General features: G+C 40.4%; 1 protein-coding gene across 4 annotated transcripts in view; it reads left to right on the plus strand.

The window, feature by feature from the left end:
• Positions 1–363: 363 nt before the first annotated feature.
• Positions 364–21,928, plus strand: part of LOC134873783 (dmX-like protein 1) — a 49,772-nt gene continuing 28,207 nt past the window's right edge. For 2 of the 4 annotated variants that reach the window (XM_063897637.1, XM_063897640.1), the window contains exons 1-23: positions 364–697; positions 2,247–2,481; positions 3,629–3,754; positions 6,220–6,297; positions 6,839–6,917; positions 7,112–7,256; positions 7,567–7,633; positions 7,880–8,064; positions 9,004–9,208; positions 11,240–11,420; positions 12,001–12,177; positions 12,289–12,527; positions 13,374–14,091; positions 14,467–14,588; positions 15,058–15,147; positions 15,481–15,583; positions 15,690–15,809; positions 16,261–16,479; positions 17,249–18,459; positions 18,672–18,933; positions 19,079–19,212; positions 19,604–19,790; positions 19,918–20,028. In XM_063897637.1, the coding sequence (XP_063753707.1) occupies positions 2,395–2,481; positions 3,629–3,754; positions 6,220–6,297; positions 6,839–6,917; positions 7,112–7,256; positions 7,567–7,633; positions 7,880–8,064; positions 9,004–9,208; positions 11,240–11,420; positions 12,001–12,177; positions 12,289–12,527; positions 13,374–14,091; positions 14,467–14,588; positions 15,058–15,147; positions 15,481–15,583; positions 15,690–15,809; positions 16,261–16,479; positions 17,249–18,459; positions 18,672–18,933; positions 19,079–19,212; positions 19,604–19,790; positions 19,918–20,028 (4,846 nt within the window). In that variant the 5' untranslated portion in view covers positions 364–697; positions 2,247–2,394. The remainder of the gene's footprint in view (positions 698–2,246; positions 2,482–3,628; positions 3,755–6,219; positions 6,298–6,838; positions 6,918–7,111; positions 7,257–7,566; positions 7,634–7,879; positions 8,065–9,003; positions 9,209–11,239; positions 11,421–12,000; positions 12,178–12,288; positions 12,528–13,373; positions 14,092–14,466; positions 14,589–15,057; positions 15,148–15,480; positions 15,584–15,689; positions 15,810–16,260; positions 16,480–17,248; positions 18,460–18,671; positions 18,934–19,078; positions 19,213–19,603; positions 19,791–19,917; positions 20,029–21,928) is intronic. The other 2 variants (XM_063897639.1, XM_063897638.1) reach the window with 2 other exon arrangements.

Consider the following 21,928-nt stretch of genomic DNA (forward strand, 5'->3'; position numbering starts at 1 on the left):
CAATGTAACAAACTTAATATCTTTACCATGGTATGAACAGATTGAAACACTCTCACATTTTAAATAGTCTATTGATTTAGAGAAAATTGGATGTTTGAGCAATGTGCTCATTCAAATAGTTTAAACAAATGCAATTAACGCCCAAACAGAGAAGGTGTTGACTACCAACACAATATTTTAAGGTCATAACAAAAGTTGAAAATAACAACACCGGAAAAGAATGGTAACCGTTATTACGTGTGTGTGTTTTCTTTTCTTTTTTTTACTGAAGCAAGCGAATGCCTTGCAAATCTCGCGCTGCTGTTGGTGAAAACTCAACTACAAAGACCATAATGCACTGCAATGAAATAGTCATGACACATCTTCAACATAAGGAAAAGCTACTTCCTTGGAAACGTTTTATTTGCTAACCTTGGGGAGAGGTTTGTTCCTTCTTATGGCATCATTTTGAGAAGTGATTGAAAAGCTTCTCGTCTTGGCTCGCATTAAATGTCAGACACTGAATGTATGCGATTGGTGACCTACAGCTGGCTTTCCAGCTAGGGAGCTAAAAGAGCTAATAACGTACGCGCTAACGCTAGCTAACCGAGGGGACCGAATATGTAACGTCTAACGTTGGATAGCTACATTTATCAGTAACAGCAGCTGGAAGAGATACGTGATATCTCCAGTAGATGTTACAACATAACTGCACAAAGTAAGTAGTGCATTTCTGTCTCTTACATTGCTCATGTTACGGTGTTTATGTTATTAACTGCAGATGGCTAGCTTAACTTGACAGCTAAGTTAGCGTCATGATTCGACGACTTAAAAAGGGGATGTGATGTATGAAGTGTTTGCTTAAAATCATTGAGACACTTAACCAAGTATATGTTTCATCAATACGGATCACGGTGTTGGTCAGATGTGGTGTAATTTGCTCTGTTTATTGTGCTGGCGTGTGAAACCATATCACGTGAGTCCCCACAGCACAGGGTCACTCACATGTTGTCCAGTCATAAAAAAAAAGCCTAAATTTACTGCACTATGTGCCAATGGTACAGATAAAACATTGATATTAAAGGATTTCTACCTTGGTACCTCTTCATTTATTTATGTAGCTCACATCCAAACATCGAGATATATATTCAGTAAACCTTTAAGAGGAGTCATTTTTATTCATTAACTGTGTTACGTTTTTGTTAATCCTATCTGTGTCTGAAGTAAAACTTGTGGAACAAACTCTATTAAACAAGTTGTACAGTAAAGGGCAGTAATATGCCTTGCAGTGTTGAAGCTAGGTGTGTAAAACTGCACAGTGGTGACCCACTTGGCTCGGTGACTCCTTTATTGCACCCTTTTAATAAAGGCGTCTTTGTGTCTAATAGCTTGGTTGCCAGAATACAGAAATGAAATACTGTCATGTTGGTGTCACCCAACCAAAAACTCAAACCTGCTTTAGTACCCGTTTTTAAATTCTGAATCAAATTACATTTAAAATAAGAATTACTGTATTAATCCCAGACTGGGAGATGTTTGTGTTTTATAATAGTTTAAAACATTTGGAAACCGATCACTCAATTATTAACTTAAGTTGTATCTTGCGTTGACAATTAAACAGTTGCCTCTTTATAAAATATGACAATAATTTACAAATTGGTAGTGTGCAGGAACTGATGCCAGACTACCAAAAGAAGTCTTGCCTGAGATTATATGACAATGTACTTGGCTACTACACTAACACCTAGCTGGTCTTAATTCCTAAGACTTCCTCTAAAGAACCCTCTGTTTTTTTACCAGATGGGCTTTCTAGTTCCTATACATGCTAATTAGTTTGTCAATAATCAATCTGAAATCTTTTATTCGCTGTAGAACTCTCTATGATAATCAGCTGACACACTATGTGGCAGGGATTGTATGATAGGCCACTCGGGTCAAATGAGCTTTGATGCCATTATGCCTTTTTATAGCTGTCTGTATGCCAAATAGGTTTAACACTTATTATGAGTGGATCTTCTCACAATGCTTCCAGATGTTGAAATCCTATTGTGACACAAAGTTCAAGCAGTTACAGAATAGTGTGGGAAATGTTCAGGAACTTTGTATGCGAAGTGTAATGCAACAGAAACAATTTGAATATCATTTATTTCCTCTTAAGTGTTAAATCATTTTGTCAATAAACATGAGTTGTATTATGCTCTATGCTTGAAGCTAATCATTGTCTGTTTACATCTCTCTTTAATTTTCCTCCTTTCTCTTTCTCAAAGTAGACCTATAGAGACGGGAATGTTCTGGCTACAGATGAAAATGAACACATCCTTTCAATGGTTTCCCATGAACCTCACCTGGAGTGGGAGGGTGTTGTGAGAAAGGAAAGAGGAGGAAGGAACACAAGGGGATTATAAAAAAAGAGTCATGAATCTCCATCAGGTCCTCACTGGGGCTGTCAACCCTGGAGACAATTGTTTCTCTGTAGGCAATGTCAACAATGTGCCATTCACGGTAAGATATTTCAAGCTCTGGAAATATTTCCCTTCCAGACATTTAGGAGCTCAAATGCTTAGGATTTTGCACAACTATCAGAGAGATCTGTTCATAGGGTTGTTTTGTAGTAGGCAGTACAAAAGTACAGTATTTAAAAATCGCTGCTAGGATAACAGCTTTTCTAAGGGTGGTGTTGTCCTATGGACTAAGAATGAAACAAAAGGTGTGCCCTCCTTAGTTTGCAATTAAGAAATAAAAAAATAAGTAAGCCTAAGTCCTACACTAGATGACAGCCTGAACAAAAGCAAGAAACTTGTGTTTCTGTGTACAAATGTGTCTTCTTTTTATTATGGAGGTGTCTTTGTTTCAGGTAAACTGGTGTGTATGCACTGTAAAACACATCAACAACTTCATAGACAAAACATGATATTATTTTGCCAATTTCTCTCAAGTCAAGACATAATTCACTGGGTAGAGAAAGTACTTAATCAGCCTGAGCTGGAGGCCTGATCCCTGCTAACATTTACACAACCAGAGCACAAAAAATGTACCCCATGTACCTGGCCAATGTTGGTCGAATAAGCAACTGGATAGTGGATTTGCATGACTAAGCAGCCAAGAAAATCCTTATATAATAATCATAAGCCATTTGGCAGGTGAACAAATAAATGTCCACCCTTTTGTATCCCCATCTTATCTCTAAAAACTTTAGATCAAGGCATTTGACAAGTTGCAAGATGTTTTGTGTTTCTCCCTCCAGCATATGTCAGATAGGTCTGTTAGCTTAATGCTTACTCTTTTATCAATGCTTGTTTAAAGTTGCAGGAAGTCTTTGTTACCGAAGGTTTAAAGACCGTGTGTCTGAAATTCAAAGGAAGGACAGTACCTCTGACAGCTCTTGCACTCTCTATCTCTATGAGATACTACTGCAATGCTATTCAGAGAGTGGATCAATAGGAGAACTATTTCTGTCTGTCTGTCCTCTTGTGAAAGAGTCACCGTGAATCACAGCTCATGGGAAAATGCCCCTCTGAGAGTCACAGAAGTAGAGCGTTGAATTCTAATCTTACTCTTAGGGACACTGGCTCTAAAACAAGTGTAGATGAAGTGACCTAACCTGCAACTGTCTTTTTCCCCTTCCTGCTGTCCTCTTGCCTCCTGATAGGCTTATGCGTCAGGTTGTGACGTGGTGATTTTGGGCAGTGACTTTGAGCGCCTGCAGATCATCCCAGGGGCCAAACATGGCAACATCCAGGTCGGCTGTGTCGACTGCTCACTGCAGGGTGGACAGGTAAGAGTAATGGAGAGGTGTTCTGTCATGGTGGGTTCTCAGGTCGCATTGAAAAACAGAATGTTCCCTAAATAACTGACCACTTTTGTTCTGCACATTTCAGTTTTAAGTAATGTTTTTAGCGGTCAATATTGTGTTGTAGATGAGAGAAATATAAAGGCTCTGCTACAAAAAAAGGTTGCTACCATGTACAAACAGTGTAGATTGTGTGTGTGATACAATTATAATAGAATGATTTATACCTAAACCTTAATGACATGCTTTTTGAAGTTCAAACTTGGGCATCAGTCAAAGAGAAATGCTTTTGTTTGTTTGCTTTATTTTACTGTAATGACCACAAACTGTGGGATTGTTTTAGGAAAGCACAGTTCACAGCGTCAGAGGAAAAGTATATATCTGATTAATCCAATAAATAAAATCACCCAGTTAGGCAAGTAGTGTTACAGCAGGCCTGTTCATGGATGCAGACTTTTTATGAACTAAGTTGGTTGAAAAATCTGTATGTTTTGATCAAGCACTCGAGGATGTCTATGATTTAAACAGTCTAAAATTCACAAGTTTTAAAAACAAAAAAGTAAAATGTGAACTCACAAAACAACTTGACAGAGAGTCAACACTTGCTCACGGTCGCTGTGGGTCTTAACTCTAGCTGGTTTGGGATCACAGAGTTTTGGATCTTTCCCCTCATAGTCATTCCATAACATCTAACTGCAAAGCATTAAGAGGTCAGTTCTGAATCTGTGCGTGGGTGGGCTAAACTATATAGCTTTTATTGTTTTGATATCTGTAGAAATGGTCACAAAGATAAAGTTATGTCCAACGCATGTTAACTCATCATCACCATACTTCACTGACAAAGCAAGCCTCTCTGCATTATTATTACAGGCACAGTGATGAAAACAATGCTGTGAAGAATAAACATTGGAGCATACAAATTACTCAATAAATATATTAGAAGTAGTACTCATTATTCCCAGCCCATCAATTTAATTTGGGTTTATTTTCTAATTGGGATAGTGGCAGCGTTGTTTATAGCAGCAGATAGGCCTGATTTTATTCTAATGAAAGACAAAATGCTCACCCAATCCTTCACTGCTCCCCTCATGTGATGTTTAATCCAATTCAGTTGGGCCAGAAGTAACCTCACATGCCTACAGCATCTGTTTAAGCATGCTCAGTTGGTATGTTTACCCGTTCCACCTCGCTGCCCCTCTCCACGCTGTGATATCTGCAATGCTTTTAGTTTACCCAGCATTGTTGCACACACACCCTGCGATCACACTGTGTGGTAGCACTTCAGATGCCTATTGTACACATTAATGGCCCCACTGCAAGACATGTATCAACATAATGAAGGCGTAATTACTTTCAATTAAATAATACATCCTCATTATGCGACATTATTAAAGTTAGAGCAAGCAACTATGAATGCCAGTTTGGGTAAATGTAGCAAAACCTCAGTCAGCGTTTAAAAAGAAAAGTGATCTCGCTCTCACACTTTAATCACTTCTGCCATTTATTAAAAAAGAGTCTTAAGTTTGGTCAGAAAACTCTTTCTCAATGAGAAAATCATACAAAGGAGTAGTTGTCTTGACCAAATAAAGGTATCTTTATGTTTTATGTTTTAAACTATGTTGACTTTTGTCTCCCCTGAAATTGTATTGTAATGTTTCCTGAAAGAAGAGATACTGTAGTTACCTTTTGTATCATTATGCCATTAGCCATTGTCCGTCTCATTGTGAGACTGCTCTGTGCATGTGATGGCTTGTTTGTGTGTGCCTGTGTCAATTAATGTATGATGCGCATTTAGCTTTACCTTTTATGATGCGTGAGTGAGTGACTCATTTCTTAACAGTCTTGATTCTGTGACATCCTGCATATTATTTACCTCAATAGAGACACGGCCAGACCTCATTAAGCTTGTCATATCTGCTCACTGCAACAGAAATGTCACCCATTCAGTCAAACATTGTGATTCCTGCTTCCCTGGAAAGCCCCTTGAGCAGTGCATGAATGTGAGGGGTGCTTTTTGTTATACAAGATGTTCACTTAACACTTGGTATTTATATCCTTACGGTATTTTTGGTTTTGTTGTCCAGGCACTATACACATTTACTGTTGAGGCATGTCTGTTTATACAAGCTAACCTAATTTACTAAGAGTCCCACAAATAAGGATCTCAACATGTTTGTCCAGTCATTGTTTACTGACTAAATATTTAACATGATGAGCGTATAGTATTTTAAAAATGTTGTTTTACATAAACCTGCAGTTAAAAATCTTGCAATGAAATGCATCTTTTAAATGTTTAATTATAGAAAGAATAATAGTTTTAGAAAATGGAAGTGAAATGTGTAGTATTATTTGAATTTGGAAAATGTGTATTCCGTAAAAACGTTCATTCTGTATCAGAACAATATGTCCTACAATATAACGTGTTACCTTTTTATTTCTTCTGCTGATAGATTGCAGCTTCCTATGGAAGCATCGTGTGTGTCTTTGAGCCTGTTCAGCCCCCAGATCAGAAAGACATATCGCTGACTGTGAGTAGCCTGCATTATCTTTCAGTCACAGTCTAGTCATGCATGTAATCAGAATCTCCTGAAAAGGAGACCTTTTCTTCCAGGCAACATTTTATTTCAAATGAAGCAAGATATTGTTCCTTCAAACCCAACGGAAAATCAGCAGGGAGAAACTAATATTTCAAAGAACCATCCTCACAGAAATATTTCAAGAAGTTCTGCAGTCTTTGCACTTTCTGTTTGCTCATGTTCTCAGTGCAGAAGTCCTAGGTTTGCTACATCATTGTTAAACTGCCTGTTGTTCTTAGAGAAGTCAAAATATAGTCATGAAAAATGGAAATATTTTACATATCTTAAAAAAGCCAGTTCCTCTTTTATGGCAGAAGGTTTCCTGGTGGTACAGCTGTGTCCATGTGGCCTGATCACATGGGGCTCACATGAGCACTGTTGGTCTATGCACTTGTAGCTACTGATATAAGGGACAAAATAACATGTTTCATAATCTACCAACTGTTAAACAATCATGGTGTTTTTTAACTTTGTCTTATTTATTTGTGTACAGAAGCTGAACTGCCAGTGGCAGAAGACGGGTCAGTTTGTGTTAAAGTCTATGGTACGGAACCTGGCCTGGCACCCCACAGGTACTTTCACACAGTGCTCTCTGAATGTCACAGGAAAACACTAAATATTATATTATCTCAAATGAAGTCTTGAGTTGGTAATGTTATCATAGTATGTCAATCTGTCTTGCTATATATGCCTTTTTATATTGAACTTTTTTATAAAATGATATGGATATGGCATCATGTCGGTGAACGTGTTTTTGTGTGTCCAGGCTGCACTCTCCTGACAGGCTCGAGTAGCCTCCAGTTGTGGTCTCATATAAATGAAGTGAACAGTGGAGCTGAAGAAGTAGGAAGGCAGACGGAGATGAACATAGGCGACAGTCATTCTGCCTGGAGGTGCATCTGGGAGAGCAAGTAAGAACAAACTCTGTACATGATGCTGCCTATTCACTTAAAGATGGATCCCTTTTTTTTTTTTTAAGAAATACAAAAATGGTTTCTCCCTATTATATGCTTAGCAAACAGGTTAGATTTGTTTTGTAAGATTATTTAGGACCCCAATACAGTAATACATCTAACCTTAAATGTACTTGTTATTGTAATTCATTCATTTCAAATTGTTGTAGTGTGTATTAAACATTTTGCCATTACTTACTATAGTTCATACCAAACATGATTTGGATCATATTAAATATTGATAATACTGGTTTTTTTTTGTCTGTAGGACAGCCTCTCCAGTGAGTTTGATGAAGTTCTCTCCTGATGGGGAATTCTTTGCAACTGCTGGACAGGTACGTCAAGCTTTTAACAGGAGTTCTTTAATATCCTACACAGAAACATTACATTAGAAGTATTATAGTGTTATAAAGATCAGGATACTATTAGTGTCCAAGGCTTTTCATATTGGATTAACAAGTGTAATCATAAAGTATCTAACCAGTTCAGCCTAGAGTGGAGTTTTCTTTTTAAGTGAAAGCCTTTAACCTAATGGCTTTAACTTCTAATGGCACACTCCCCTGTGTGTGTCTCCTCTTCAGGATGACTGCCTTGTAAAGGTCTGGTACAGCACTGGTAAGTGGAAGTTGGGTGTTTCCAGACTCTTTACGCCTCCAGAGCCCAGTACCAGTTTCCAGGCAGAGCTGGCCTTTTCCTTTGTCTACCTGGCCCACCCCCGCTCTGTAACTGGCTTCTCCTGGAGGAAGACCAGCAAGTACATGCCACGGTATGGACCCTCCATTATTCAAACTGGCCTTTGTCTTGCTTTGGATTGATAATTATGCATGTTGTTGCCTATGTTTATTGTTTGTTTATTTATGCTTTTATATGGTGCTCTTCTAAATGGACTTTACAACATACTTGCGATTTATCTCTACTGTTTTATCTTTAGCTTTCACCACTGAAAATTAATAGAAAAAAACAAGTTAGAAAATTCACAACAATGACGTGAGCCTGTTTTATCGGTGAAACGGGAAGTATGTCCTTTTGTTTATTTAGCCCCACATTAAGTATTGTGTGGGCTGAATGTAAATGAAGTAGCTGTTATAAGCAGCTGATTTAAACTAGGTCAACCTCAGTGCTGTATTAAAGTCTCACATTACACTCCGGCTCTCAGTTCTGCCCGCTTTGTTACAGCACTGCTAATCTTATGTGACCTGTAAATGTTCTCTAGTGAAATTATAATGCGACACAGTTCACAGCAGGTTAAGCAAACAGCACTATTATTTCGGAAGTGTCTGTAAAGAGATTATTCTTACTCTACCTATCTGTTCAGAGAATTACCACAGACAGTAATATTGTGTAATTATCTTGCAGACTTCCCATTAAGCTTGTTTGTGCTACAAATGAGGCTTCAGGTACTGAAGTGGTGATCTGGATTGGACTGTTGTGTTGAAGGCTGTCAAATATATATATATTTGGCAGCTTGCCCTTTTTGTCTTAATTGACTTAACTTTCATCAAATCGTCCCCAGTGTCATAACTACTCCTTTCTACCACTTTTCATTTTCTGACCTCTGCTTTAACTTAGCCCTCTACTGGTGCTTCTTCTTTGACCTGCTTTTGAACCCAACGATAAGCATTTGTTTATACAAGTTATTTCAGGTTCAGTCCCCTCTTCTAAACCCTTTGCCATTATCCTTCCTTTCCTTTGTCTCTCCTCACAGAGGTGCAGTGTGTAATGTTCTGCTCACCTGCTGTAAGGACAGCGTGTGTCGGCTCTGGGCAGAGACACTGTTGCCGGGTGACAGCCTCCTTTCTGGTTACCACAGCAACCACACTTCTGGTCAACACAATGACACACCCCGATCTGCTGGCCCTTCTTGGAAAAACGCTTGCAATGGGAAGTCGCAAGGAAAAATGGCACAGGGAGTAAGTTACAGTAAATGCATGCATAACTCTTACCAACATGTGATACAACTAGCTAAAACAAATGCAGTCTAACATGGACATCATGCAGTTCTATTTTCATGAAGGTTTTACCTTTTTAATGTTTTTGTGCAAAAACATTAACATTTTTACAGAAGTGAACATTTAATTGTATGGTCTTTTTGAGGCTGTAGTTTCAGTAAAATTGAATTGTTCTATACCTAATGCTGTTCATACTATTTAGTCCACCCTTATTGGCATAAATGCAGATGACAAAATTATTAAAGACACTTCTCATTACAATGTGGTGTAGTTTAACACCTCATAAAATCTACACGATAAACTTCATAAGATAGAATTTGGTTCTTGGTTGTTGAGGTAGAGCGCTGTAGGTAAGCGCTTTGCGAAAAGATCTGTTTTACATTGAGAATATCAACATCATTTTACTAAAAGTGGGAAACATGCTGTTGTCCCATTTAGCTCTTATTTAGCTCTTATTTAGCTCTTATGCTATGCTTATGTAGGACATTGGGGTGTTACATTGAGTATGGCACCAGAGCGAAGGGTGACTTAGTAAGAAAATGGAAACAAGATGAGGCTCGTGGAGTTTGAAGGGAAAGTTAATTTGCTATCTGACATGAATGTGCTTTGGATGCTGTGCATGGCTTTAGACAAGCATCAGTTAAAAATATGAACCTTTTTCTTTAATGTAAAAAATATTTTTGATGGCTGTTTTTCAGTTTCATTCAGCTGCTGCTAACTCACATCTGTGCTGGTGGTGTTTTCTGCTTTGAGTGACTTAGAATGTCGCTGTAAGCATAGCTTGGACTCAAACACAATACTGTCACCCATTTTTTTACATGGTGATTAAAAAGCTATTGGTCTCACTTGCAAAAACAGAGTTCACGGCACATTAGATAAAAGTCAAATTGGTATGTAAATGTCTCAACTGTGCCTTGAGGAGAGTCTGTAAGGGTACATGTCAGGAATTATTCATTAAAATCACAGTCTGAGCAGGATAACCAGGCAGTAGTATGAAGTAACTCTCCCCAAAAATCTGAATAGATGGACAGATTTGAATATTATCTCTCAGGGCGGGGTGAACAGTAAACACTTTCATGCTAGATCTATGAAGATGATTGAGCCAAATGTTGTTTTTTTGTTTGTGAATCCCCACAGGACGCAGCAATGTGGGATTTTCACCACAGTCTTATCTTCAAATAATCATATTAAATGTTTGTTTTTGTTGTACTCATCAGTATGTACTTCATTCAGAATGGGATTTTGGCACATGTTTGAACTTTTGACAAATACATTGTTTTTTAAATGGAGAATGCTATTTGGAATCATTGTTCAGCCTTTGTTGATACCCTGTCTCAAGTATTTTTAGAGGCTCATGCTTAAAACTATAGATATTGTTTTTGCAGCAATTTTCGGACCAAAACATGTAATGTTTTTGTTCCTTTTACCTTCTGCTCTCTCACTAAGACACTTTTTCATGCTGCCTGTTACGCTCTGGCTCTGGTCTTTTCTTTTACAAATGGGGCACTAAACTTAAATGTCGTTTTAGTCTCTATAACATTAAATTAAATTCCCATTCCAAAGAGCAAGCCAAAGGCAGTGCAGCTCAACTCAGGCTGAGAGGAGAGCAATGAAGCCCTGTTAGTTTAAACACATTGATTCATTCACAACAGGTCTAACCTACATCGCTACAGACTGGAAGAGGAAAGGGGGAACTACACATTGGTGTTTGCCATCGCTGCCCACCCTATAAAACACCCTATATTGTAACTTTTCAAGTTATTGAAGAAAATGTGTGGAGATGCATTCAAGATCTCATTGTCTCTGTGATTTGTACGTATATTTATAAGCTGGAAATCACACAGAAGGACGCCAGGCAGTCAGCATTCATAAGATAAAGATTTAATATCTGTCAACAAATCGGAATTTCAGCACATAATAGCTTTTAGAAGTCACAATACAGCGCACTTTGTTTATTAATTCTCTAACTTGAATAATACATGTTTTCCTCAGTCAAACTTTCAAGAATCATTGCACGCCTCCTTTTATCGGGATGTTCCCCAGCCCTCTCTGACTGGCTGCCTGCCTCACAACCAGAGCCGACACTACAACCACAAGAGGAGCAGCAGCAGCATGCCCCACGCCAACGCGCTCTGCCACTTCCACATCGCTGCCAGCATCAACCCTGCTACAGGTTAGGCTCACACACATTTGTTTCTTTAACTAGTTTGTAATCCATTTTAATCCTCATTACGGGCATCTCGTGGAGCACCAAACATTCTCCAAATTTAGTGAAGAATTTCAAGCAATGTACTCCCTAAAGAAAAGCATGCCACGGAAAGTATCGAACCCTATTATTAATTCATAAACCACTGACACAGAATGAAATGCTTGAATAATATCAGCTGGAGGTCAGAGGGCTTCAACTCTTTATTTCATATGGCAAAAAATTGTGTAAACTTTGTGCATTGCCTGAGGTTGTTTATTAAACATCCGAGTGAGTTGTCTCTGTTCAGCTGGAGCTGCTCAGAGTTAATGTTAAGTGTTTGCCCCTCTCTTGTTTTGTGTGGCACTATATTCCAAAGCCTTTGTGCCTTGAGGCTGAGAAGTCCTGTAGAATAGGATTTGTATGCTTGAATTAGCATACTTAAAATTAAATTCATTCCTGAAATGTAATTTGCTCCAACAGATATATTTTTGTCCTGCAGGCCCGATATCCAATGTCATGTACATTTACGCAATACTTTCTAAACGTTGTTACCTCTTTATCACAGACATTCCTCTGCTGCCCTCCATCTCCTCTCTGAGTGCCGCCGATGATGAGGAACCTGGAGGACCTTTTACTGTCCACTGGCTCAACAACAAAGAGCTTAATTTCACTTTAGCTATGGAGGTCTTCCTACAGCAGCTCCAAGGCAGCCTGGAGCAGCAGAACGAATGCTCCCAAGAAGGTACGGAATATTAGGATCAGACATTTATTCTTTGTTTGAAGGGGTGTGCAAATGAAACTGTAATAATACTCAGAAATTACATTGGGCCACTATGATTTCCATCTCTTCCAGAGCCTGATGATGAGGATAACTGTGACGAAGATAATGGTAGCAGGCCAGATGACTCCCAGGGACCTGAGGCTGTGGAGCTTCCTCTGGCAGCGGTGAAGCACCAGGTGAACGTGCTGCTGGAGGAGTGGAATAAAGGGGCTGACATGTTGTTCAGCATCCATCCCATGGACGGCTCTCTGTTGGTGTGGCATGTGGACTGGTTGGATGAATACCAGCCGGGCATGTTCAGACAAGCTCAGGTACGTTCACTTCTGATGTGGTTCATCTTTATGTAAAAAGCCTTTTGTTTTATGAACATAGGGCCTCATCTTTAACTGTATTTAGATATAAACAAACACACTCTTTGTCCTAATTCATATGGTCACAATTGAAAGATTTAGATGGGAAACTGTTGTAAAGTAATTCAATAAACTGTAATTTAAGCAGACCAGATCAGGTTTGTATTCACAAATTAAGCGCTTCTTGGTAAAATAATGAATTTATCTTCTCAATAAGGCTGTGAATCATTTTCACATCTGCGATTATTATTTTTTATGGTTTCTCCTTCAACTGATGAGACATATTCTAATATTGTAATTATGTGTTACTTCATATCATATTCAAAAGTCCCCAGATGCATTTCTATTAGTGGTGAAATAATGAGAACCTCGTGACAAGGCACTAAGGGAGTCGGGTACGGCAGCTAAATGAATCCCTGCTTTCATCGACATTCCGTTTGATTAGGCCTGGCTGCTTGAAGTAGATAAAACACTATTATTTTTTTCACATCTGAAGAGAAAACGAAGAAGGCTGTTTCCCTCCAGTCTCCATCACTGTCTCAGTGACTGAATTAATTTCAGAAAGACAATCGTGACTCTGAACGGGTTTAACTTATCATAATACTAAATGAGTTCTGGAGCTTCAGTGCCTTCTGGGTCATTACTCCAGTCACTCAGGACTGTAAGCTGTCACATTGAATTCTCGTTTAAGCTATAAAATAATTAGTTGATTGACTCAGCCATTCCTATCATTAACTTGGAGCCTTGCATTATATTTACTCTAGCTTAGATGCTATTTGATGCTCTAGTGTCTCTTTTCTCTCTCAGGTTTCGTTTGTGTCCCGGATCCCTGTGGCGTTCCCTACAGGTGACGCTATCTCCTTGAGCCACAGTGTGGTTATGTATGCCTGCAACAAAAACGTAGATCTGGCTATCCAACATGGCAGACAGCGACCCCCTGGAAGCACATTGCCTCAAACCAAATCAGCTCTAATAAGCTACAGAGGTCATGGAAAAACTGCATCCAGCAGCAGTCTTCGACTGAGCATTTTCACCCCGAACGTCCTTATGATTTCCAAACATTCTGATGGCTCCCTGAACCAGTGGGCAGTCAGCTTTGCCGAGGACTCTGCTTTCTCCACTGTGCTCAGCGTCTCTCACAAGTCACGGTACTGTGGCCACCGCTTCCACCTCAACGACCTGGCCTGTCACTCTTTACTCCCTCTCCTCCTCACCACCTCACACCACAACGCCTTGAGGACACCCGAGGCAGACAGCATCCTGGCTCCTCCCGACACCTACTCATCTGGTTTCTCTCATCCTGCATCTCTGCCCCAGGGGTCACGGCCCAGCAGGTCATCCCTGGGTGTAGTTTCCCAGGATCCAAACGCGATCTACAGTGAGCTCATATTATGGAGAGTAGATCCCGTTGGCCCGCTGTCTCTGTCAGGCGGGGTGTCTGAGCTTGCTCGGATCAATTCTCTCCATGCATCAGCATTTGCTAATGTAGCCTGGCTGCCCACGTTCATTCCCAGCAGCTGTTTAGGTGAGCACATATTATTTGTTGTTTGGAGATTCTTAAATCAACATATGATAGAGTACTGGGCAATCAGCCTTTAAGTAGACACAGGTTTATTTTTTAGAATACCTTTTATTTAAGTTATTTTAGTTTCATACTGCAAAAGAAATTATCTTTTGCTGAAATATGCTTTGGGACATGAAATCCATAAAGATATCATTTTTCAGATCAGTTGTCTTAATAAACAGCTCCTTTGAACACAACTCATTTTAACTCAATAAAATCCATGAAGGCTTTTACTCTGCAAATAATATCCCACTGAAAAGCATTGTTGCCGGATTGGACATGGTCTTTAAAATAGTTTTTGATTTTTTCAAACACTGTCTGTCTTACTCTCTTTAGGGATGTACTGTAACTCTCCCAGCGCCTGCTTCGTGGCGAGTGACGGCCACTCCCTCCGGCTCTATCAGGCTGTTATTGAAGCTAAGAAACTCCTGAGTGAGCTCTCTAATCCTGAGATATCAGTAAGTCCTCAAACAAGTCTCTGCAGCGTTTGTTCAGCAAATCAGTTTTCCCCCTAGGACCTTTATAGTGGGGTAATAAAATAAAGCTAATTTGCAGTCTTGTAACCTAATTAGTGTTAGGGTTTGCCGACTTGGTAGAATCGTTTCAAAGGATCACATTTAATTTGAGAAATAAGATGAACACACTTCTAACCCGAAACAGCAGAGTTGAAGCCTTAAGAAGTAATGGTTGATATGTATTTTTAAGATGTATTTATTTAAATAGAAATATAGTTTTTTTATTTCAAATTAAAATGTCCCTTTTGACATATAAACAGCTTTTTCTGACTTTACCATTACATTGTTGTCAAGCACAGCAGTGATAATAGAAACACATATTTTCTGATTTGGCTCTCTGATTTTTGGCTCCTTATTTGAACGTGACCAAATGTGTGTGTATGTGTCAATGCTAATATGTGTTTATCTTTAGAAATATGTCGGGGAGGTGTTCAACATCATCAGTCAGCAATCCACAGCCAAACCAGGGTGTATTATAGAGCTGGATGCCATTACTGACTTTGTGAGTATACCTAAAGAAAACATTGTGTATTATTTAAAGAACCTTACCTTTCTCTCAATCAACGTCTGTCTTACAGTGAAGGGACTGTAAACCTCTTGATTAAAAGACTATTAATGGAAGCATCCACTCTGACATAAAGAAAATATTAACTGTAATATTCTTAAAAAGCCATGGTTTAATAGAGACCATTGGTAGAATACAACAGTCTCCAGTAGAGTTGTCCGGGTCAACCATGATAAGCTGGTGCAGACGCAGGACTGCTTGTGTACATGTGTGCGTGTAACATTGTCTGCTTCTGTGTAGCTTAATAATGGCTGATTTTATTCTTAACAGCAGGGGAAGCAGACCCAGCTTCTTCATGTGTTTGAGGAGGATCTGATCCTCGGCAGTGAGAGAACGGAGAACACACAGGAAACCGCAGAATCTCCTCACACTGGTACACTAAATAGTGTTTTTCCACTGTCTATCATTAAGGTTTAATATTTGCACCCCTACGTTCATAGTGGCACTGTTCATTAATATTCTCTGTGTTTCCCCCGCAGACTCAAGCGATACAGCCTTCTCTGCACGTTTTTTCCTTGTGGTGGTCGAATTGATCCCGACTGGTCGCTCACTCCTCCACATGTGGCATCTCCATCTTGCTGCCCGACCCATCACCATGGGTGGGTACTTTACACAAAAAATACCCTACAGGGTATAAGAAAATGTTCTTATCACGGTCAAATAAGTTCCCCAAGAACTGGAAGCCTGACATATTGATAATGTACACTAGTAAGCCATATCCCACTAATGTGAAGTTGTAAAGTTTTGAAATGTGTTCATTGTATTGATCATGTATAATTTGTAATAGATTATGAACGACCTACGCAATATATGTATGTGTGTATATATATAGATATATGTATATATATATGTATGTATGTATGTATATTATATATATTATATACTGTATATTATATTATATATATATATAACATTATATATATATATATATATATATAATGTTATATATATATTATGTTTTATATATATATATATATATCTCTCTCTCTAATGCTGTGGCTGTCAAAAAGTAATTTTAAAATGAAGTAAATGAATTCCTTTTCCCCACAGAAGAGACCTCGGCGAAAAACGATGCCAGCTCAGATTCTGACATGAACAGTTCTACATTTAGCTTTGACACGTTTGGTTCCCCAGTACCTCAGAAGAGTAAACCCTGCTCCTCAAATCTGCAGAGTGCCTGTCGCCTCAGCCTCACAACACACAGGCTCTACAGCCAAGAGATGGCTCTGCCAGAAGGGGTGGAGGCCATCAGTGTTACACCTTCAGCAGGTGAGGGACACGTATGACAAAAGACTGTGAACAGCATCTTGTAGTGACATGCAGTTTCGGGCACAAAGACACTGAGCACAGAATCAGGTTTTTTAAGTATGAAAAAATGTAGATCCACAGTTATTATTAACTATAATTGTAGCAGTATTGTGATAATATGTAATAAATAAAACAAGGTGCAATTAAGCCAGTATAATAGCCAAGCACAGAAGTGGACATTTAGCAGCTTCTGAGGTATTATCAGACACCAGTATTGACTGAGGTGTACATTGGTTGTTGTTGTTGTTGTTGTTGTTGCCAAGGGAACTTCATTTCTAAAAAGGTTGGCCTTTAGTCAGTAAGTGATTGAAAACATTGACTACAATAAGCTTCTCACAAACATATTGATATTCTGTCTAAGAAAGAGTTATTGATCTAGAAAGAGATTTTTCCAGTTTTTGTAAGAAATAAATGTTTTTCGTTCTGACAAAAATGGGGATATTTTCAGCAATTTATACAGGGCATGCACAATTTTTTTAGAAATGCTACTTGAATGATGATTTTGAAGTCTGTAAGTTGAGAGTATACAAAATATCAAATACACAGCCTTTTTTTAACCATGCAACGCCTAAGTCTGAGATATTCAGACAGTTTATAAACTGTTCTAATGTTGCTGTCTGTGCAGCGTCACAGCCTATAGCGTAATTAACCCTTTAATAGGCTAAAAGTTAAAGCGAGAAAGCAAATTACATTTTGTGATTTTGCCAAATAACAATGTTCTTCTTTGCAGGTCACCTGAGCGCATCCTGCTCTCTGCCAGCGGATCGTCTGCCTTACCTGCTCGCTACTTCCTGTTCAGATGGAAAGGTGCGTTTCTGGAGGTGTACAGTCATGGAGCCTTCCAGTGTAGACAACTTGGTGTACCAGTGGGAGGAGTGGCCTCTGCTGGTGGAGGAAATGCTTCCTAACAGCAGCGCAGTAAGCGTGCAAGGTCATCCCATTGAGGTGAGCTGCTGTCACTCTGGACGGATTGCAGTCGCCTACAGGCAGACACCAAACTCCCCTCTCAACTCAACACCTTACCTGAACTCTCAGGGACGTTTGACTTGTCCTCCTACTCTGGCCTCCTCCCCTTTCATAAACAATACCAACACCCACATGACCCCAACTGTGACTGTACAGCATAGTCCAAATCTCACTCCCAGCCCCAACCAGGCAAACACTACTGAGCCGTTGGTCCACATCAGCATCTTTCAGTGCGAGTCCACTGGTGGCTCGCAGTGGATCCTGGAGCAGACCATAGTCCTGGACAGCACAGAAAGTGCCAGTATCCCAGGTAACATGCACTGTCCTATACCCAACCAGGACTGTCCTGCCTCGAGTAGTGCAAGCCTGGTTCATTTGGACTGGGTCTCCCAAGAAGACGGGTCACATGTTCTCACTGTTGGTATTGGCACAAAGATTTATATGTACGGCCGTCTCTCTGGGAAGCCTCCAGAACTGGGTTTGTCATCAGAGGCCAGTAGAGAACAGAGCTCGTCCCGTCTGGTTCTGCTGCGTTCGGTCAATCTGGTCTCCTCTGTGGAAGGCTCATTGCCCATTCCTGTGTCCCTCTCCTGGGTGAGAGATGGCATTTTGGTAGTAGGCATGGACTGTGAGATGCACGTCTACTCCCAGTGGCAGCCCCCAGCACCTTTCAAAGCCAGCGTTGCCCAAGACACAGACATCAGCAGCAGCGTCTCCTCCATAATCTCTGCCGTCAGACAGAGCCAGGAGGAGGGGCTCAGCTCTGGAGCCCCCATGTTTACACTGGCCCCTCCCAAAAGGGCGTTGACCAGATCAATGATGAGCCTAGCTCAGAAACTCAGTGGGAAAAGAACAGCTTATGACCTGCCGCTGGAGATGGAAGATTCTGGGCTTTTTGAAGCAGCTCACCAACTCTTTCCCACTCTGCCCCAGTATCACCCTGTACAGCTGCTGGAGCTCATGGATCTCGGGAGGGTACGTTAAAGAAATTACTAATTTCTTATCTTTTCCTTTGATTTTTTTTTTTTAATAAAAGCACAAAGGTCAGCTCAGTTTTATCAGTTGATTACATTTCATAAGGTGAAAGCAGAAACAAAGCAGACTTACACATTTTAGAAATAATGAAACATTTTGATTTTCACCCTTTGTTGAGACTTCTAATTTAAAATTGAATTTATCTATCTAAGGTTCACCGTGCCAAGGCCATCCTGTCCCATCTGGTGAAATGCATTGCTGGAGAGATTGTGGCACTTAAAGACAGCACGACCAATCCTGAGAAACGTGTGCGCTCTCGAACCATCAGCGCCGGAGGCAGCACAGCCAGAGACTCCAAAATGTTCAGCAAAGCAGAGAACTCCCCCCCTGACTACACAGAGATAAGCTCCATCCCCCCACTGCCACTCTACGCCCTTCTCGCAGCCGATGATGAGGACACATCACCAAAACCTGGTGGGGGTGCAACTTATGGTTTAATAATAATAGTAATTATCCTCAAAGTGTAAGAGACTGAGAATAATATCCCACATGTTGGATACAAAGTGAGAGGAATAAAATCAGAAACACGTATACAGAAAAATGGTTTCTTTTCCTACAGATAAAGTGGGCAGTGTGAGTGGAGATAGCGGCCATGGTTCCAGTCACGCTGATGTCTATGATGAGCTCTTTCATACGCCAAGCATTGTGGATCTGGAACCTCTGGATGATGATCAAGAGGAAACTGGAAACAAGGTCCGTTTCTGTTGACTTTTGTTTGGTTAAAATAACTAAGAATGAGAGTGGACAGCAACATTTTTGTCTCTTTTTGTATTTGAGCTTAAAAAACCTAAATATGCAGAATTGGGCATTTCAAGGTTCATTTTATATTTACTGCTGCCTTAAAAGCCCATGATTGCCCTTGCTAATGTACTAAAGATCTATCCTTGTGATCGCTAGGTCTCTAGATATTGCCAAAAGACGTTTAGAAAAGCTTAGATATTTAGTACAATATATCTGTTTTGGGTTTCAGCCATGATTCTTTCCCCGTTTCAACATTATTTCCTCTCTCTCTCTTTTACGAAACAAATAAAAAATGCAATGCAAATCATTTAACAGACTGTCATCTCTTATTCTCCATCTGTAGGTTATTGACCTGTCGCAGTACAGTCCGACATTTTTCGGTCCAGAGCATGCTCAGGTTCTGTCCAGTCACCTCCTACATTCCAGTTTGCCCGGACTCACCCGTATGGAGCAAATGTCTCTCATGGCGCTGGCCGACACCATCGCCACCACAAGCACAGACCTCAAGGACAGCCAAGGCAAGAGCAAAGGTACTTTAGGAAAATTACACAAAAAACAAGGCCTCTTGAAATGGATAGAACTGCAGTAGATGAGTAACTCACCACATCATGTAAATATGTTTGGAGGTAGTCAAGAGCTGTCTATCTGATTTACCAGGAGGTGAGACACTGGATGAGTGCGGCCTGAAGTTCCTGCTTGCCGTCAGACTCCACACCTTCCTCTCTACCTCGCTGCCTCCAGCACACAGAGCACAGCTGCTACGGCAAGGTAAAGAGGGGAAGTGGTTTTCAAATTGTTTTCATTCGGGGCATTTCATAGCTGACACTCACACACTCGACTCAGTGAACAGGGCAACAGCAATAGAAATATCTAACAAGAACTATATTTATGTTCCTCAGACTTAATTTTAGTTTCCAGGTTGCTGCCTGAAGATTTGTCTCCCTGCACCGTCCTTTTAGATCCAGATCCAGAGCCCACCTAGGTATCAGAGAGGTATCTCTATAAAGAACTCTAAAGCTACACAGAGGAGGTTAATGATGTCTCCATTGTAGATTTTGGACAGTAAATGTCTAAGCAAGAAAGGTAAACAAGACATAGTCTAGGCTAGGGCTGTTTTCGACTAAGGATTTTCATAGTCGAATCTGATTCGTCAGATTTTGCCGTAGTCGACTGATAGTCGAACCTTTTTTTTTCAGATAGCAGCTTTATATTTTTCCGTTTCAAACAAAAGAGCTCAACAAACATGGTAGGTGTGAAACAAATACCTTTATTTATTTAAAGCCAGATGAACGAAACTGGGCATATTAAACATCACAACAGTTCGGAACAAAATGGCTTCAAAAACAACAACGTGCCAAAACATGCCTTTATCGCTCAGTTAAGAACCTATTTCTTGGCTTTTAATTCAACGTTTACACTCGGGAATCAGGATAAAATAAATAAATAATTAAACTTATCACAACAGCTTGGAACTAGTGCAAAATGACATGACATACTTCTTTCCAGCCCTGGCCCTTTAAGCTCCCATCGCCTGTCCATCTCCTCGGACAGCGTAGTCTTGATGATCTTTGTGGTTCGACTGTCGTCCGCGTGCACCACCAAATGTCTTTTTTTAATATTCATAAGCATGGGGACCGTGGCAGACAGGGATGCATTATTTTCTTGGGACAAAAGCTCTGTCAGAGTGATCATTGGTTTAAGAACAGCGACAATGTCCTCTGCTGTGCACCACTGTGATGTGGATAGCTCCAGGTCACGATCGGACCGTTTGCTCACACTGTCATCTGTGAGCACGGCTGAAACTGGCCCCTTCTGTTCGATCAAGCGATCGAGCATCAAATAAACAGAGTTCCAACGGGTGACAACATCCTGCATCAGTTTATGCTGAGGAACATTCTGGTGTTTCTGTTTATCTTGAAGTGCTGTGGTGGCCTTTGCGCTTTTTTTGAAATGAGAAACCAAGCGCCTTGCAGCAGCAACAGTGCGGCAAATGGGGTCCTGCTTCAGAGCGCTGTTTATGCAGAGTTGTAATGTGTGGCCCGCGCAGCGCACCCCTTACATATTTCCCCAGGAGGGCTGCTGGACCAACTGGTTGGTGCACGCAACCATGGTTGGTGCACGCAACCATGTTTGCTGCGTTGTCATGCACCACAGAAACGATCTTGGTACTTGGAATGTCCCACTCGCAAATTATCTCCGTCAGTTCTCGTGCAATGTGATCGGCTGTGTGACTGTCCTCCATTTTTTTGGTTTCTAAAACAAAACTCTCCAGTTGCCAGTCTCCAGTGATGAAATGTGATGTGACTGAGATAAGCCTCCATCTGAAGCGAGGTCCAGATATCAGTTGTGAAACTGACAGCTTCACAGTCCTGTATTGCCCTGTATATCTCTGACCGTGTCGATAGATATTTTGTGTGCACGATATCCATCACCGTAGCTCTTGTAGGGATGGTGTAGCCTGGCTCAACAATGCGCACAGGCCTCATATCAAGTGCCACAAACTCCGCAATCTGTTCAGTAATTTCCCTTTTTCTCTTCTCTGAAAGTGGTGGTCTCAAATCAAGTTTTTTGCGTTAATCTCGGGGCCGCCGCTGATGCAGACTTGCCGGCTGAGTTGTCGTCATGACACTGCGGGTGTAACTGTAAATGATAGAATAATATAACAATA

The sequence above is a fragment of the Eleginops maclovinus genome, chromosome 12 (assembly GCF_036324505.1).
Source record: "Eleginops maclovinus isolate JMC-PN-2008 ecotype Puerto Natales chromosome 12, JC_Emac_rtc_rv5, whole genome shotgun sequence".
Lineage (NCBI taxonomy): Eukaryota > Metazoa > Chordata > Actinopteri > Perciformes > Eleginopidae > Eleginops > Eleginops maclovinus.